This window comes from Triturus cristatus, chromosome 4_2, assembly GCF_964204655.1.
Source record: "Triturus cristatus chromosome 4_2, aTriCri1.1, whole genome shotgun sequence".
NCBI lineage: Eukaryota > Metazoa > Chordata > Amphibia > Caudata > Salamandridae > Triturus > Triturus cristatus.
Window position 1 is genome coordinate 828,271,551 of NC_140586.1, and position 20,065 is coordinate 828,291,615.

General features: G+C 42.6%; 1 protein-coding gene across 7 annotated transcripts in view; it reads left to right on the forward strand.

Moving 5' to 3' along the window:
- Positions 1-20,065, forward strand: part of RNF220 (ring finger protein 220) — a 720,811-nt gene that overhangs the window by 543,132 nt on the left and 157,614 nt on the right. For 6 of the 7 annotated variants that reach the window (XM_085602785.1, XM_085602783.1, XM_085602784.1 and 3 more), the window contains one exon: positions 13,141-13,183. In XM_085602785.1, the coding sequence (XP_085458911.1) occupies positions 13,141-13,183 (43 nt within the window). Of the gene's footprint in view, positions 1-11,154; positions 11,385-13,140; positions 13,184-20,065 lie in introns of those variants that run through there. The other variant, XM_085602790.1, reaches the window with a different exon arrangement.

Sequence of the window (20,065 nt, forward strand, 5' to 3'; positions counted from 1 at the left end):
AGCGACATCAATCCTTCTGCAAGACTCTGTGCTGCTTCTGAGCATTGCCCAAAGAAGTCTTATTTTACTATCCCATCTGCTCTACTAGATTGTTACTGAAATCCGCTCACCATACCATCTTACGTTATTCTTCATGCACTACTGCCAGTTGTTTTTTTATAAAGACTTTTTTTTAATTTAATAGTACACTGTCACCTGTGCTGATGGGTATTTTGTAAATGTGGGTTTTAGTTCTGTGCTGCATTGAGTACTCATGCGTTGTGCTTAGACTCTGTGCTTCACATGAGTTAATGCAGCTAACATCTTTGCAATTGTGGGCAGCATTTCACAGTATCTGATGGATCAGGAATATCAAAACCAACAATATTTGATGGGAGTTGGAACTCAGTATTATCATGTAGTAAGTACCATGAAATATATATTTTGTCTGTTGTAGTGCATAAAAGTCAAACATTATTACTTCATGGCAGCAAGAGAGTTGTTCCCAGTACTAACATCCTAACTTGCAAATAGTGTAAATACATTATTTGCAATTAAATGCAGTATGAAAAGAACAATAACTGAAATAATTGTGCTTCTACTGTACCATTTCTTACCATTTTTGTCAAACTAACTTTAGTTCAAAGGATGCGCGAACATTTAGTAAACATTTTTAAAGTTGCATTATGCTGGAACGATTCAGTTTTAGAATACACCAATTTGCCATTGATAAATTCCATAAACTAGAACCAGAAAATCCACATTCTGGCAGATCTAGTGGCCCAATGTGTATTAAAGTACAATGTTTGACATTCATCATGCCAAACGCCCTTAAGCGAGAACCCATTACCCCCTGTAAATGTTAAATCCTGTTATACTTTGACCACCGTTTCTAACCCATTGTACTTTAAAATACAAAATTTGCATATATGTTGGAATTAATTGCCCCTATAGACTCAGGCTTACAGATAGCTGTTCACCTGCTGTTCTATATCTTAACCTTCCACCAAATGTTCAAGTCTTGTTGTACCCCTGCTGGAGTGCATTGCGGAGACAGAAAAAGTATGGGGGGACTGGGTGTGTACTCCAGAGCTGTGCTTGTGTGAGGCAGTGTTTGGTGACAAAGTATGTGTTAAGGTGAGTGCACACCGGTAGCTGCACTTTTGCTGAAGCACGTGTCAGTATATGTGTCTGTGCTGAAACATATTGTGTGCTTAGTCTCCTTGCATGTGCTGATGTTGTGTAGGAATATGTATACGTAATATACTTAGTATCTCACCATCACTAGGATGCTGTCACTGTCTTCTAGATTATTTTGACCTCTTAACAAGCAAAAATGCCTCCTTATTTATTTATCCAATCATATATAGTGCGGACATTATCCAAAGACATTGGAGCACTTTACAATAGAAAACCAAAATTACATGAGAAGCAGTTATATTAGTTACAAATATAGAGTAGCAATGTGTAAACAGGTATATAGCTCTCACTGTCCATTGTTGTCAAACTCATTATAAAATGTTCATAGCCCTTCTAAATCTGCATTGTCCTTAATAATGGATTACAGTCTTAAACATCTTCTTTCGCCATCATGATTCGTGGAGCCACATAATTGTGGGCGTGATTATGTGTGTAGGGGGGAGGGTTTGCACGGGCTGTGCTCTGTGAATGTGAGTACATATTCCGTAAGAAATCAATTCACTTCAAATCCCTTCTTGACTCAGGCAAAAATCGACCGAAACAACTCTTCGAGTTGAGCAAAACAGCAACCAGCCCTCCCACGCCCGCTTCCTCCAAACTCAATAACCACTTCAAGAAAGCAGATGAGTTTGTACAATTTTCTGATTCAAAAGTGAAATCGTTCCTATGTCAAGATGAGCATCCTATAACCACCATGGTTTACAAAGCCAAGAACATCCAGCAAACCTTTGACATTATCGAGGAGGGCATCTTACTTAAAAACATCATGAAAACCAACTCTCAAATCATTTTGTGGACCCTATTTCAAGTACCATTTCCAAAGATCTTGCTCACCTATTGAACAAAACCAGTAAACCTCTCTCTCAGCCATGGATCTTTTTTACTCATTCCCTTATAACAAGCCAAGTCACCAAGCTTCTCAAAAACCCCTTAGCAGATGTTAATGATCTCAATAACTTTGACCTTATCACCGAAAGCATCGAAAGATGTGTAGCTGAACAACTCACCCAACACATCAAAGACAATAACTTTCTGGACAAATTCCAATCCAGCTGCAATCAAGGATGCAATACCTAAACAGCACTGCTTCAGTTTGTTTACTATGCTCTATGTGTCCGACTGGCGCCGCTCCTGCCTCTTTATTTATTTATAGTATTTATAGAGCGCACTGTGACCAGACTGGTATCCTGGCGCAAGGAGCAGTAATTTCCTACAAGTGGGGAGAAAACTAGAAACGTTACCAAAACGTAAGCATTCAGTTATTAAGGAACATCAAGAACAATTCTGGAACAGCCTGGTCTTCGAGGCTTTCCTAAATTTCAGCTAATTCGTCTGAGCTCTTAGAATGGACAGCATTCACTTCCAAAGCTGTGCAGCTTTCACTGTGAAAGTGCTATCCCCATGTCTAACCTTCCGGAACTTATCTTCCTGTATAAATTTGCATTTGCTGACCAAAGAGCCCTCCCCAGGGCATATATTCTCAGTCTACATTTCAGCGCTACTGGGCCTTTCTTCTGTAGAGCTTTGGAAATAATACACATAGATATGAATACAATCCTTTGCTCTACTGTTAACCAATAAAGTTCCCTAAGAGCATTGGAGATGGAGGATCTCCATGTTCTATTCAGCATCAGTTTGACTGAAGCCACCTGAACTCCGTATAGCCTCCTAATCAGGTAATCTGGGGCTTCTAAAATAAGAGCGTTACAGTAGTCCAGTCTACTGAGGATAATACTGTGCGCAATTAAGGCTTTAGCATGAGCAGGTAGAGCCAGAAATAATTTTCTGAGGCCACAAAGCATTGCGAACCAGACACCGGCCACTTTATTGACGTGCTTCTCTAAAGATAGACAGTCATCAAAGATAACTCAAAGGTTGCGTACTGCCTCCGGTAATAGCCGAAGATTTGAGAGTAGTGGCATCAGGATCTTGTTCGCTGAGCAACACAGAGATTCTGTCTTGTCCCCGTTTAGTTTAAGTTAGTTTGCACTCATCCATTGTACAATTTCCACACAACTGATTGTTGTTAAGAGACAGAATCAACTGTGTGTCATCCACATAATTAACCAAGGAAATATTATGCGTTTTTCTACTCAACTTGCCAGCAGCTTTTGATACAATAAATCACCATAGGCTTCTAGACACACTTCAAAATCGGATGGGCATTGACAACGTGGTCCTAAAATGGTTTGAATCCTTCCTAATGGGCAGATCGCAGAAATTTAAAATTGACGACTGTCTATCTTTACAGAAGGCCGACAGGGTTCTTATCCTTGCTCCTACCCTATTCAGTCTTTATATTGAACCTTTCAGAGTCCTACTTAGAAAGGCGGAAATCCTATACCATCCATATGCAGATGACACGCAGCTCTACCTAAAGGTCTAATCCACAAATGACAACTCTAATCTTGCCAACACCTTAAGCTCCGTTTAAGACTGGATGACTTCCGACAACCTAAAACTAAAACCTTCCAAACCCGGTACAATCCTGGATAGACACACTCAACATCCTCAACAGCATACCCACCATTGTTGACTGTGTCCGAATCTCTGGGGTCACTCTGGATAAAAGGCTCACCCTTCAAACCGAAATCAGCACCATGGCCAGGAAAGAGCTATATCAACTATACATTCTTTGGAAAATCCACAACTACATTCCCGAGCAGGAACTGAAAAGTCTTGTTCAATCACTAGTTCCCGCCAGAATCAACTGTTGTAATTCTTTTTTGGCAGATTTCCCCAAGACCCACCTCTCCCCTCTGAAATAAGTTTTACATTCAGCTTCATGCCTCGTCTATGGGGCGAAAAGAAACAACCATATCTCTCCAATACTCATCACTGTCACTTACTCCCCTTTGCAGCCAGGACAAGTTATGAGACTGCTGTTATCACCCACAAGGCCTTACACAACATCCACTCTTTGCTACCTAATGAACAAACTGAAGCATTCGGGAAGCACTAGACAATCGCAAAATGCAGAAGCTTTGTTGTTGGAGACCCTTACCTTAACAAAGGAATGACTCATGGCACAATCCTTCTCAGATAGTGCAATGGAACTCCTTACCCCAAAACTATGTAGCACCACCTCATTGCAGACCTTCCATAAGGAGCTGAAAGCTCTTCTCCTACAAAGGTATTTTTGCTAGCTGCTCCCTTAGCCAATCTCCTCCAAGATAATGTACCCACGACAGAATCCAATTGCAATACTCCTGTCTCACTTTACCATGCTGCTGCTACCCTCACCACCTGCCTTCTTTTATAAACTGTATACAATATGTTCCTTTGTAACAACTGAAACAAGCAAATATCCCTTTGGTCCGACCCTCCCCCTTGTTCCTTTCGTAATTATTGTAACCAGTAACTGCTTGCAATTTTGTATCTCTCGTAATGAAACCTGTTTTATCGTAAAGCGCTTTAACGCCTTTGGGTAATGTCCACGCTATATAAAAATCCATAAATAAATAAATGTCTTGGTGGCTGTGTAAGTGCTGAAGTTTGTGTCCACCGCCGGTTGCTTTCAAGTGGCTGTGGTCTGCTCATGTGAATTTGTGTGACACACTTAGAGCGTCTGCAGTCCATGTCTGAATACCTACTTTTAAGAGTATCTCGTTATTGTAGTCTTGCTTATACAACTTATACATTCTGGACTACATAAAAGCACAAAAAAGCTAAACATGATGACTTCCTCAGGAACCTAGGGCCACATGAACTAAGCATTTTGTGGTCAGAAACAGTCAATAGGGCAGTTTCTGAACACAAAAATGCTTTTACATATGTACAAAACACAAATTGCATTCGGTAACATATTACCGAATTGCAATGTGTGTTTGCAATTTGGTATTTGGAAGGGACATGTGTATGGGGTCTCTTCTAAACATTGGATCTAAATGGGATGTATGCAGTGCTTGAAATGGACAAATAAAGGTGCAGGTACTCTGTAGCAGAGTACCTGCCTGTTTCTGAGAAGTGCCAGTACTCTCCTCCTCAAAATAAAAAAGTGCTGGTACTTCGTACCGGACAGTACCGGCCCATTTAAAGCACTGGATGTATGAATGTTTCGTGATTGAGTTATGGTCTCAAAACATTTATATTTTATCGACTCCTTGAAAGAGGTGGTAGCCCATTTGCAAATGGGAAGGGGTCCTCAGGGGGCCCCTTCCCCCTTTGAGAGTTGAAAACAAATACTTCCTTACTCTTAAAAAATGTAAATGCAAAGGTTCTTTTTTTCTTTTAAAATGCATCCTGCATAAAAAATAAAAAAGATTGCTTTATTTAAACACAATCACAGACATCCCAGCGATTCCTAACGGGTCACAAATTGTGACCTACCTCATTTTTATGCATGTGGTAGGTCTATTTGTGTCCCAATAAGAATTCAACGGACAGCATCTGTCCATAATTTTAGCCTTTGTACTAAAACACCCATGTTACACTTCAAATGCATCAGCTGATGTCTCCTGTGCTGTGATCCTGAGAGGGGCAGACACATAAACAAGAAACAAGCCTTCTCACCAGGGTGCCGGCCACCTGAAAAGAAATGTAGACCTGTGCAGTTGGTTAATCTGAAAATGTAAAGGTTGCTTGTGAGCCAGTAGAGGTGCTGTTAATTGATGGAAAAACTTTTAACTTCCTGAAGACAAAGTATTTTTTTTTTTATAAATATTTTTATTGACATATTCTCTGATTGCAAAACAACAACAATGAATACCAATTAGATACATAAGCATTTATTTTCCAATAAACATCAGCAGCGTGTCCAATCAGCAGTAAAGAGGAATCAAACAATGCTATCATGTGTCAGAGCATTATTGCGTATCCCGTCCCACCCCTCCAACCACATATCCGGCCTTGTGTAATCATTGTGAGTCAGAGAGCGAGAGTCCATAGTGTGCAAGCCAAGGCTTCCATATTTTCCAAAACTTTTTGGGGCAGCCCTGTGCCTTGTATGTTGTCTTCTCACCTAGCATATACATGTCCATGCTCTTTCTCCACTCAACAAGAGATGGTCCCTAAGCGGCCCCCCATTTCCTGGCTATGTCCCATTTTCCGACCACCAACCCCAGCTGCAGCAGGACCAACCCAGGCTTAGGGAGGTCAATATCTGTGGATATTCCCAATAAGACAAACGAGGGGGTGAGTGGGATCTCCGCCCCCAGGACACTCTCCAACTTCCCCATCAGAGTCATCCAATACCTTTGAATCTCGGAGCACTCCCAAACCGTATGATAAAATGTACCTTTCGACCCTAGACAACGCAAGCATGTGGGTGTTTCAGCCCTTCCAATGCGGTGCAACCGCGCTCTATCGTAGTATGCCTTGTGTAAATATTTGTATTGAATTAGCCTGAGGCGCGATCTGATGGCTACTTCGCGGGGATGCATCAATGCCATCTCCCAGTCCAAATCATCCATCTCCCCCATCTCCGATTCCCATCTCCTTCGCAGCTTCTGAAGATTTATTATTTTTGAGAAGTACTGTAGGGGGTGTTCCAAGCTGAGTTGTGGAGTGCTGCTTTTAAAGTACAGATGTAAAAATGTTTGCACTAGGTGTGATCTACATATTTCTAAAATGTACACTTTCAAAACAGTTTTTTGATTTTAGCCTAAATTTATATCGACATTTGGTGTAGGCCTATGTTATGCTGTGGGTAATGCGAATTTAAAATACATTTCTGTGACGTGCAGGGACCTCCGAGCACTAAAAATACACAAGTCACTATTCCCTTCTGAACCAGACAGAATTCAGTCATGTGAGCTTCTGTTGCACACACATTCATCTGCAGGGATCCCATTAACCAACAAAGGTTTCATAACATAAAACAGTGCATGTCCCACTCATTGTTTAAAATGCCCCTTTATTTTTCTTTTAAGGTGTGCATTATTTTATATGCATTTACCTTATAGTGAAAGATAAAAAAAATAGTCACAGAATATTTTGTTCTTTTTAGCTACGCCTTGGATTCCGACTCCACGCTCACTGACCACATCCCCACTGCACTCAGGATCATAGTAAACTTTTTGAATGCCCGTCGACCACTGAGAAAGCCAGTGATGTTAGCATATGTTGTCCTCCAGTCCTTCACCTTCACTATGTACCTTTTTTTTTTTAAACATTGTGTCAAATCAACCTGTGATCTGTATTTACTTAATACAGTGGTATATTCATCTGACAGAATTGTACAAAAACATTGTACTCTGGTGCAAAAGGGAATTAAGAAAAAGAAAGTGATCTAGTCAGTTGTTTAATTGGACTATGTGTGACTATGGAACCTGGGTTAAAATCCCGGGTCACCTGCAAGACTAAATTGTGTGATTTAGGTCAAATCAAGTGATTTCATGTGTTTAGTTTACTTGATAGTGACATTCGAGAAGAGCACATTCAAGTAATTCAGTTCAAGATGGACCCTGTGTAAAAACCTCACTTGTATATGCTTCAGTAGCTTCTAATGTTTCTCCATCCATAAAAATATTATTGGCCATAACATAAGTGACACCTGACAATTCGTACACTTTTTTCACACATGGCCGTGCCAGGGGGCGGAGGGGGGGTTAGTAAATGTTTTAAAGTTCATGTTTAGAAACTTCCATTTAAAATAAATGTTAATGCAATGCTGTGATCTAATATACTAAATTGAAACACTTCCAATTGTTAAAGAAACACTTTCTACATTTTAAGTCTTTATCCTGTCCTTTTATTTTGTTTATTGTGTAATTTGTATCCCAAGTATTTTGAAGGTTCTGCATGCTCCTTTGGCACATAGGGATGAGCCAGACCACTGGTTCAGGCTTGGCTCGACTGCAGAGCCATTTTAAGACATGGACAGAGTAGGCAATTGCCCAGGGCTCAACATTCCAAGGAGTCAGCCACTTCCCGCCTCCAGAAGCACTACCAATGACCATCGACCTGGCAGAGTTTGCCAGGGTGGGAGGGTACTGCTTATTCATAAACACTGTAATTGTTATCAGTTGCTAGAAGAGAAAGAGGGAGAGCATACAACAACCTGGTCGGTTGTGAGTGGCATAAGGTGTCTCCGAAATAGGTTTGAGTGTGCAAAGAAAGAAAGAGGTACTCCTGTGTGTTAAATGTTGTGCCCTCACACACCCTTGCAAGTGTACAACATCATCATTGGACACTGCTCCTCATGGGGGTGGCGCTGCAGTCCCTCACGGGCCCTACTCTAGGGCTCTCTGACGGAGATCTTTTAGGAGTTACCGCATTTGTGCATGTGGGTCAAGTGGATGATAGTGAGTGAAAATAAAATAACCCAGTAGGTACCCTGGTCAGTTTATTAGGGGGTCCTCTGGATTAGGCTAAAAATATAACGGGGGATGGAGACGCAAATTATGCAGAATGAGAGGGGAAACAAAGCAAATCGATTCCGCTGCTCTCAACCCGTGTGGTAGTGTCATTAAAGTGTTATATATGGGAAAGGGTCGACATGTTTCGCGCTATGAGTTGGTCCCTAGTGGTTTCCTGTGCGCTTCATCAGGACCAGTCCTCCAAGACGGACGGGTAGGTTTCCTAAACACGGAAGAAAGACAAAAACTGCCTCTTTCTACCCGAGTTACCGCTGAAGCAGCCCATCTTTAATCTGGGGAGGGCTGAGAAAAGGGCCCACGTATAATAACGTGTCCCGATAACAGTACCTGTTTACCAAAACCTCACCGAAGGTTTGGTGGGAATATAGGGCGTCTCTATCCCTGATTCTCACCATATTCTCTCTCATTTCACTGGTCCTGATGAAGTGCTCAGGGTGCCACTAGGGACCAACTCATAGCGCGAAACATGTCAACCCTTTTCCACATCTAACACTTTAGTGACACTACCACACGGGTTGAGAGCAGCGGGATCGATTTGATTTGTTTCCCCTCTCATTCTGCATAATTTGCGTCTCCATCCCCGTTATATTTTTAGCCTAATCCAGAGGACACCCTAATAAACTGACCAGGGTACCTACCTACTGGGTTCTTTTATTTTCACTCACTATCACCACTTGACCCACACGCACAAATGCGGCAACTCCTAAAAGATCTCCGTCAGAGAGCCCTCGAGTAGGGCCCGTGAGGGACTGCAGTGCCACCCAATGAAGAGCAGTGCCCAATGATGATGCTGTACACTTGCAAGGGTGTATGAGGGCACAACAATGAACACACAGGAGTACCTCTTCCTTTCTTTGCACACTCACACCTATTTCGGAGACACCTTATGCCACTCACAACCGACCAGGTTGTTGTATGCTCTCCCTCTTTCTCATCTAGGAACTGATACCAATTACAGTGTTTATGCATTACCTTTAGGAGCATCGGTACAGGACCTATTTCCAACAGCTCCTTGTCCCCCCTCTTGCATTTTGGTCTACTGCTTATTCAACCACTTAAGAGTGCCTTTTTTGTTTCTGGCCTCTTTGCTGACACTTCTCTCCAAGTGCAAAATACTTTCCAGTAGTCATGAATGTCCTTTCTGATTTTAGGAATTGTCCTGCCTTGATCTTCTCTTTCTTGTGTATCCGGTTCTTAGCAAGTACCCTTTGAATCAGATGCTGCGGATCTCCCATCTGATCTTGACTTCATCCTGCTCTTTATTTCTCTCTCTGTTAGTCGGGCTTCCAGTCCTGAGATAAATATAGCGTCCCTGACGCACACTCTAATGCAGCAGTCGAGCATTCTTGGTGCTGGGAGACTACTGACAATTTGTGGGTACCTCACATCCTGAAATTTGGTTTGATACTGTCACCCGCACCATCTGCTCTGCCTTATTATTAATATTTTTAGGTTTGACATCTAGTGGAAGGTCAGTTGAACAAGATCTGCTTGTTCAACTCACCTAAACTCAGTTGTGGCCGGCATGGCTCGTGGGTGGGTGGGCCACGCGGGGGGGGGGGGGGGGGGGTCATGGGGAGGTCGCACGGGGGTTAATAAAAAATAAATACTAAAACTCACCTTGAGGCCGGGTTCTGCGTCTTCTCTGCTCCTGCTCTCCTGCCTCTGATAGGAACAGAAAGCAGGCAGCCAGGCTCCCTCCCCTAAGCCAATCACAACGTTGCATGTAGTGTTGTGATTGGTCGGGAAGGCACCCAGCCAGGGGCTTATGGGGTGGGCATGCTCTCAGCCTGCATGGAGATGGGCAAAGTGTGCATGACTGGTTTGGGCGGCCCGCGAGGGCCAACCAAACTGTCTTTGCGCACTCAGGAGTGGGCACACCACCCCCTCCACCCCCCTGAGAGAGCAGAGCAGCCCCGCCTACCCCCAAAGCAAACATAAAATGGTAATAACTTTTAGTTATTACAATTTTGTGTTTCTGCTTCTCGCACTGCAAGAAAGCAGTGGGGCGGCGCAACGCTCCAAAGCCATAGCGGAGGAGCCGCCTAAACTAGCAGAAAGTGTTTAATGTTTCCCTAACTGTTTGCATGTCTATTGAAATGTTTAGAAACCTAATCAAAATGTTGCTGTTGATTTCTCTCAGAGAAAGATTGGGTATATTTGAGTATAGGTGTGATGCCCTTGATACCATGCTTAAGAGCATCAATTTACTATTGAACAAGGACATAATCCACCATCTGAATGTAGCATAGGCAATCTCATACAGAACACAGTGAATAAGTGCAATATAAAACATTGTAAATCAGTGCATTGCTAAACCAGTGGGGTATGACCACTCCTCCTTTTGTTCTGACTCTTTGTCTTGAATTTCGACCCTTTGTCCTGAATTTTGACTTTCCCCATAATTTTTTTTAGTCCGTCTTGAATTCGTTTCATTTCGAGACTGAGACAATTGAATGTGTACGAGCACAATCTGAGACTAGAACCACGTGACTGCAAGGCGCAGGCGCCCTAACGTACCTTAGTTTCGTAGATTAGTTAGTGCTTTGTTTACTGCAGACTTCTTCCGGTTCTTCGCGAGTCCCACGGTCTGCTGCGGCGCGGCTGTTGCTATAGTAACCACGCTGGTGTTGTTACGTCCTCTTAATCTCGCGACCTTTCACCTCACGTCACACGGTCACATGACCATACCAAACATGGCTGCTGCAGGGCGCTGATACAGCCAGAAGTGGCTGCTGCAATCCACCCGCATCGCCTCCTCGATTGCCTGAGAGCCCTCTGCAGCTGCACCGCCGAGGCGCGACTCTCACCCCCTCCCGAGCCGCGCTGTGAGCAGCCTACGGGCCCGACATGCAGAGTGAGCAGAGGCCTGTCGGTCGAGAGGAAGTGAGTGAGAGTCAGAATATACAGTATTAACAGAGACCCTGTTCTGCAGTGTGCGTTCCCCGTTGTTGGCGGGGAGAGAGGCTGTGCTTGAATGGCTGGGCAAGAGAGAGGAAGTCCTCCTATTGCATGACCCTAGAGGGGGTTGGAAACATCCTATTTAGTGGGGCAGAAAAAGGCGCATTTTGTAGAGCCACAAAGAGATACTCGCGGATTACCTAAAGGAAAAGGACCCCCCGCGACCCCCCGCCTCCTCCCCCAATACTCGATAGAACAAGTTGAACGGGCGCAGAGAGCCCGAAAGCTCACAACAAAGCCTTGGTAGCGTTAGAGATATTTCAATGCTAATATTAATGAATGTGCTTTACCCTATTCAATGCTGCTGTAAGCAGGGGGCCATAACCCCCAATACATAGAGAGGAGGTTGGTAGAGGACCTAAGAAATGCCATGCAACAAGGTGCAGGGATCCACATCACCTGCATTGAGCTATCAAGGCGAGAATTCGAAGAGCTACATAGGCTCATGTCTGTTTACAAGCCCATGTTGTCGGTGGCAGCATCTATATAACATTTTATAGAGGGTGGAGGCTGTGATTGTACACTATTTGTAAGCTCGTGTACATTAGAGTGATGGGGGTCGGTTACAGTGAGCAGTGTATCCACTCCAGGGCTCAGTGGGTCGGACTGTTTTTAAGGCAGTAAAGCAAGATTGTGTGGCAAAGATGTGCGATGTGTGTAGTAAAACCAACTCAGGGCACCACCATCGTTTGCTTCCCACCGTAAGTCATCTATAGCAAACATCACTTACGACTCCATCCTACGTAGCAGAAACGATTCTCGAGCTTTGTCCAAAGGGCTGCAAGATTTAAGAAAGATTATAATTGTTAGGCTTGGTATGTTTTTTTGCATTTTATTTATTTAAGGTTTTCTGTAGGGCTGAGGAGGCCCACGAGGTTAGTGATTTGACAACGAAGCTTTGAGGCAGAGCAAATACAGAGATATATCATTTTCATAGCCATTACTTATACATATAAAACATGGGTAATGTTTTATATTCTCCTTAAAATAAGCTTCAACAGACCTCATAAGCTGTGTAATGCCAATTATTGAGAGGTAAAAATTATGTACAAATATGTTCTTTTTTAAAGTGTCTAAAGCCATTGTAATCAGATTGTGAGGAAACCGGTTAATTTGCTATGGTATCCTTACCACAGGATGGTTCACAGGGAAGTGTAGTAATGCAAAGGGGTTATACTGTCACTATTGTGCGAAAGGGATAATGAACAAAATAATTAATTTGCAAGTAGAGAAAAGGGGTTGGAATTGGGAAAAAAAATGCTTGTAGAGTAAGCCTGCTGCTCTATTGGCCCTTTAAGAGATCAAGCAGAAATTTTGTAGCAAACGTTCTGCATTTTTTGAGCTTGACCTTAAATGTTTGTAATACCCTCCAAATCAATAAAACCTGCTATGTGAACACAGTATCCATAGAGGTAAAAGGAGTTAAGGCATATGTAGTGGGATTAACCTTGAAAAAGGATAGCGTGGCTTACCATGGAGAAGGCTAGAGTGAGCTTTAGCTCTGTGATAGGACTGAAAATGAATACGTTCCTAGGTAAGGTTGATAATGGTGTTGAGGAGCACTTTGGATAACAATGGTAGTTTGTTTGGGAGCTAGTGAACTGTCAGTTTAAGCTTTAATGCATATAGCGTGCTTATTGGTTATTTGCATTTACATAGCTTTGTGTTTTCTTCCCTCCAGACTTTCCTGCGAGTCAGAGCCAATAGGCAGACCCGACTGAATGGTGAGTGATTCCGCACATTTGTTTGACAATTATTTGAGCTTTTGGTAAATTGCATTGTATTGCATTTGTATAGCGCTTACTACTCCTGACGAGGCGTCAAAGCGCTTTTTCGTCGAGTAGCACGCTACTCCAGGACCCATAGAGGATTAGTGTTGAATTAGTATAGTGAAACATGCAAGTACATTTTAAGTGGTGGATAGGTTAGTCAGTTATTTGGGTTCGGAAGGATAGAAGAGGAAAAAAGGTTTGTATTTTGAGTGGTGGATATTAGTCCGTTATTTGGAGTGAGAAGGATAGCGGAGGGATAGAAGGGGAAGAAAGGTTTGCATTCATATAGCACTAAATTGCATTTTTTACTTAAGTTCTCCACTCACTGTCCACGTTACAGAGTTACCTTGAAGGTACAGTAACAATGCAGGCTTTTCCAGAGTAGATAACAAGTTTTCATGCCAGACTTTATTTGACAGCTGGCATTTCTGACAGTGAGTGGGCATCTGAACACTGAATTTAAAGGACCATCCACAGTGACTGTTACCTTTTGGTCTCAAAACCCCAGCTGAACAATTAAATAAACATTCGGGGTAAAACCATGAAGGCTTCAGAGTTTCAAGGTTTCATATAAACCAGGTACTGAGGCATTACTGCCTTGGTGCAGGAGTTTGTGTTAATACTTTCCAGTGACTGGGGTAATACCATCCACGCAGAGGATCTACAGCTTTCTTGTGTATTACACAGTTTTATTCATTTTAAAATATTTAAGATAAGATTAGAAAATAACAAGCAAGCAAAAGAGAAACAAACAACATTTTAGGGAGAGTTACTGTGAATCCTTGGGGAAATTTTTTCTTGGTTATTCCAGTGACTGTCAACACAATCTCAGTGCATGGATCAGTGTGCAATATGCACATGCAATCACATTAATTGATTTTCTGGCCAATAATGTTACAGTAAATTTATATATAATAGTGTTTTTAATGTGGCATTACATGTAGGACAGCCGTAGGCAAATAAATAATGTAAATGGTTAGTCGCAAGATTGTTCCATGTTTCTCATGATAATAAAGTGGATTGGATGTTTTTAAGCCATTATGCTTAAGCGTCTGTTGTATTGTGTAGTATTTGAACCGAAAAGAGAGGGGGGTATGATTGAGATGACAGTTTAACTGGTACTTGGGTGGAAGGTATAAATAGGAGGTTTTCTTATCTTGTAGGTACGTATCCAGCTTATTTCACAAAGATGATTATTATTGTTTTGCTAGGTCTGCTGGAGAGTTGGGTTGTCTGGCTATACAGAAAGCATAGGCATGCCTAGTATGTAAAGACCGACCTCTTCCATGCTGATTTCCATTCAGAGAAAATTATTTTGAGAGACAGTTAATTAGTCGAGTAGTAGGTGATTTGCTTTTTTCGAAGAGGAAAAGTTGGGTATGTCGATGCATGTAGTAATCTTGAGCCAAATGACATTTAAGTATTGACATGCATATGCAGTTCCCCACCCATCCCACAGATTCCTGGCAATTCTATAATTCATACATCTGAAGGATGTCCAGTTTAAGCCTAGCTGAGTCAAGTATGCTTTGAATTGTGAAAAAACAAACTTGTGCCACAGTTGAAGGTATTCTGAATGTAAAGGTAGATGTTCAAATTTGTGGCTCTGTATTGAGAAAAATTGATTCGTAATTGGGTCTACTCTTTCAGTCTCTACTACAGGCAATTATTAAGTGTCTTTTCTACAAAGACCTCTGGTGGAACATTCAAAAAACGTACTGGGCTTGGAGGCAGCCCGTTGTTTACCATTGGTTGTTTTTATTGTCCCTGCATATGCTTGTTTATTATTCAATGGCTTTTCTTACCGTTCTCGTGCACCCCCACGCGGTATAGTTCATTTTGTTTGGATGGCTTGTATCCTTTCATTCGGGGAACTATTCTTTTCATTGACACTCCGTGATTGTGTTTTTTTTTTTTTCTCTCTCTCGTGCTGCTCCCCCCTGAAATACCCTCTCTCTGCATGCTTTGTTGCTTTGTGTTACTCCATCCCTCCCTCAACCGTCCGTTGTTTCCACCACTCATGTTGCTACCTCCTCTCCCACGCTGTGTGCCCTGGCTCTATTTTTAGGGCTCGCGCCCTGCGTTGCACTGCGCAGCAGTGCTCGTGCAGGCGAGAGCCCTCTGGTCCGGGGTTTGAATACGGACCCTGGAATTGCACACGCACGTGCGTGTGCTTTTCCTTTTTGGTTCCGCTATTGGGCTTTGTGTGTGTGTTTTTTACAGCGGAGCACGCAATAGGCCAAAGGCGGGCGCATTGCTCCGCCCGTGGCCTATTGGTGTCTGTTACGCGCACCAAAGCCCATATGTTTTCAATTATCGTGCCCAGACACTGGCGCGATAATTGGAAACACATGTGGCGCGCGTGTGCACCACTCACGGGCGTCCTTTTTTTATATTTTACATTAGCGATCGCTTTCGCCTTTCTTTTTTGCCTGCCTGACCACCTCTCAGATATCCGGCGATGCCACAGACCTCAGCGTGACCCTCAAGCACCGCCCTCCGCCTGCAGGTTTGTGAAGCTCCAAAGGTGCCATTTCCGTGCTTGCCCCTTAGCACCATGCCTTCCTCCCTCTGTGCTCCCATTTGAACCACGCCTCCTCCTGGACTGGACTCCCCTTGCTACAAGCCTCTGCTTGCTCCGTGTCTCCCCTCCTCTGTGCTCTCCCCACCCCTGCCAAGCCTCCCTCTGCTCGAGTCTCTCCTTGCCTGTTCCTCTCACCAGCCGCCTCTACAGCACTCTGCTCCCCCTCAGCAGCTGCTGCCTTTTACACAGTCCCAGCCGGGGCTCGAGCCGGAGGCCTGGCAGCCCTTCTGCAGGAGACGCCACTCTCCCACCACACTACCCCAACCCCCTTCCTGAGGGAAGCGGATGGGGTCACTGGGCCAGGCTGCCCTGACTGCCCACCTGACACAGCACCACAGCCTCCCCCCCCCCCGCCCCCCAAGGTCCGTACGGTCTTGAGCGTATCGCACTGGACCATTGCACAGTTGCTATGGCAACAGGTTTCAGATCTTGGAACGGTCTTTATTTTTTTTTTTACAGAAGCTCTTTTTATTCCATAACAATGCACCCTGCTCTCAGATATAAAGGAACAAAGTGGGCACTCTTCTATACGCGTATGTAAAATCATTCATGTGTACATTCATCAATGACATGTATGGGGGGCCGCTTTATATATCATTGCCTTTCTGGTGCTGCAATATCGGGTAAAGTGCGTTCACTGTGTTCCGAAAAACCTGTAAGACGATGGATCAACGTCTGTCAATCAGAACATGGCAATGCAGCTCCTTGCAGCCTTCTAGGAGCGCTGAAGATGGGGATGTGCTGCGCGTGGCAGTGCTAAGCTTTCTTGGTTGCTAATTCCAAAGAAACTCGGTATTGTGCAGTGTGTCAATGGCCCTACTGCAGTGGTCTGTGCATTCACATAACATGTAAAGCGCTCTGATGCCTTCGGGTCTAGCTAGCGCTATATGAAACTCAAAATAATAATAATATTGCATTCCCTTCGAGAGTTGAAGGGGGGTACATTCAGGTGATCCATATTTGTAAGACGCAGCAGTGTCAGGGGTCCTATATCCTGTTTACAGAAGGCCATGGCATACCAGGCCTCCATCTTAGCAAGGCAGACTCCGATTTTCTTTTTTCTGATGTTGGTAAACAGGGTTGGGTGATAATATCAAAAACATTAAAAACAGCAGTGATTGATGCATATACACAGGGGCACATTTATAACCAGCATTTGCAATGCAATAGGTCTCGCATTATTAAAGTTTGAGCTATTGGTGTTGCATTATTTAGCAATGCCAATAGCTCAAACTTTAATAATGCGAGACCTATTGCATTGCAAATGCTTGTTTTAATTTATTTTTTATCTTTTATTACCACCCCTCCTCAAGGTCGTCTGTTGCTCCCTCTACTCTCTCCTCCGGTGCTATCCCCACCCTTTTGATCCTTAGAATGATTTTTGTTCCAATTTTTTTGCAGGGTCTAGCACCTTATAATTTATGCCATAATGCTATATTAAAAAAAAAAATCCAGTAATTTTATAATATAAAATTATTATTTACTGCCCCGAGTTGCGTCCATGATTATCTCCGAACAAGAAATAAAAAATACAAAATGGCACCAATGTCATCCCATGGGCACTTGCGTGTGTGATGTGTGCATGCATACATCATCATGCATGCACGTGCTTATGGAATGACATGGCATAATTTGTGCACACCACATTCATGCATTTGAGTCACAGCTTTTCTTTTTCCTTTTGGATTTGACAACATTTGTTTTTATTTTAGTTATGTTTTCAGATTCAGTTTGAGTGATCAAGTCATGGAATGTATGTCTTCCAAATAAAGTAACCTTGACTTTCCAGTTTCTCTCATAGTTCCTGGAGATGAGGTTTTGATAATAGTCCCATTTTGGGAATTGCAGATTCTCGTTTAAACAAGCTGTGAAACTGCAAATTATCTAATCCGTACCCTGTTTGGATTTCTGGAAAACTTGATGGGGAATTCCTGATTACCGCATTCTTGTGTTAATGATATTTCTTTTCTAATCCAATGTTCACATTTAATCATTATGCCAAGCATTTTTATATTATCCCAACTGGACATCATAATGGATTTGTTCATTTGCATGTTGAATTTGGAGTCCAGTTTTTTAATGGCTGAACCAGTGTTCACTAGAATACTTGAAGAGCAGAGCACATTGAGTATCTGCTTAGTTAAAGAGGCTGCAAAATCAATATTGTGTGTGTGTGTGTGTGTATATATATATATATATATATATACACACAAACACACACACACCCCTCCATTCGTACACTGTACGATAGCTTATAGCCATCCTGGGGTATTGGGTTGTCTGGGAGAAACCGCTTGTTGCCTTGGCAAGCCAGGTACGCTGACTGGAAATTGTAGAAGTTTGCAATGTTGATACCTTTCTTATGTTTCTGCATTTATATTTTTGATGTCTAGAACAATTGTAGAATTTTCGTCCAACTTCTTAAAGAAATCTGATCACAAACCTGCTTAGTTATTAATTAAGAATTGGTGTTAGCATCATTTTGACAGTTTCTACTCTACCCCCTCAAGAGATTTACCTAGGGGATGATTCGTCTAGAAGAGTAGTGATTTTGTTGAGGACCTGTGTCTCAGTAATGTAATTCGACCAAATACCTAAGTATTTCAGATGTACGGGCTGCCGGTCTACGCCTGTTTAACCCAAGGCTGAAAGAGAGCTTGCTACGCTTAAATCCAAATCTTTGTTTTTTATTAATTTTATTTGGAGTGCAGTGTAGTGTTCTGGTGTAAGATTCAATGTTTTCAAGGGGGGGGTGCACCTCCTACATGTCCATGCACAAGGAGGCAGGCACCGCGCAGTGCCTGCCACGTTGTGCATGGAAATGCACAACATGGCATTTTACCATTGCGGCGGGCGCTGCAGCCAGCAGCACCCGCCACAATGTTAAAATGCCAGATGCTACAGCCGCGGTGGCGGTCGCATCATGATCAGGGGTGCGGGACCGGCACCTGGCATGCGGGCAGTCCCGTTCCCGCTAAGATGCGCCATCCTAATAGGCCCCCAAGTTGGGTCTGAATTGTTGCAGCAATTTATATTAGAGACTTACAAACTAGAGCTTGCAGGCCTAGAATGAATCTTTAGATATTGGTTATTCAGACCATAATTAATAATTTTTCAAAAAGTTCTGTTAATTTTGCTTTGAGGAAAGGTGGAGTTTTACAAACCCATAATTCATGTTTGAGGCACTTCCTTTCTTGGTCTCCATTGGCCATTCAACTGTGAAGTATGGCAGTTAAAAGCAAATACGTTTAAAACCCGCCTGAATCTAGCCTCATTTGGGTGAGTAGTAATGCATTATTAAACTTTGAAAATGTACCTTGAGTCTGCCCTTAAAATGTGCAAATTATAATATTAAAGTTTGTACCTACTTCCAGGAGGTTGCTGGCAGGTCTACAGCATTGCTGCGTAGTCAGAGTTCCTTCCTCTGGATAGTATGATTCTGACCTCTGTAGCATGTTCGCGGTTGTGTCATGCTTTTTACTACTGCAGGAATATTCATGATTATGAGGAGTACATGAAGCAAACACTGTGAAGTAGTGGTACTTCTATCTGAAATGCAAAGGTTTGACTCTGTGGATAAGAAGTGTCTAGCAAGTCGCTTGGTGATTCTCCTGTTGGTACATTCTCATTGTACAGGAACCTCTAGTTTCCCCATCTTGCTAGAACCTTCCCCCCCAATCAGTCCTTTTGTTTATGCAGCACTGTTTGCATGCTTATGTTAAGTGCCGTATTCATTGGTCATGCATGTATCTGAACAGTTTTGTTAGTGTTCTGGCCACTGCTTCATAGATTGAGTTCACCCATCTGCTAGGCCACTTTTTTTATATGGCACAACATGGATACATAACTTTGTTATTTTTCTCACAGTGTTCTTGTATGTATCTTTATGTAAACAAAAATTGAATGGTCTGCTAACTAGATGTGTGTGTGTGTGTATATATTTTAATGAAGCATAATGGCAAAGAACTGTATCTAAACAGCTATGCTGGCATGTATACTTATGAAAAGGGTGGAGGGGCAGCCTGCTCACCTGCCTGCTGGACTCAAGCATGTACTACTTTTTTTGATATACAATTGTTCAAACAATTTTTTAATCTACATTTAACTAATAACTCTTTTTGATATTTACATTTTTACTCCATGGTAAACTAATTAATACAATAATTGTATCTTATACAGTTCATCTCATTTAAAATGACCAAAAAATATTCTTGAAAGATCTGTACACATTTCAACGTCGATGAATTAGT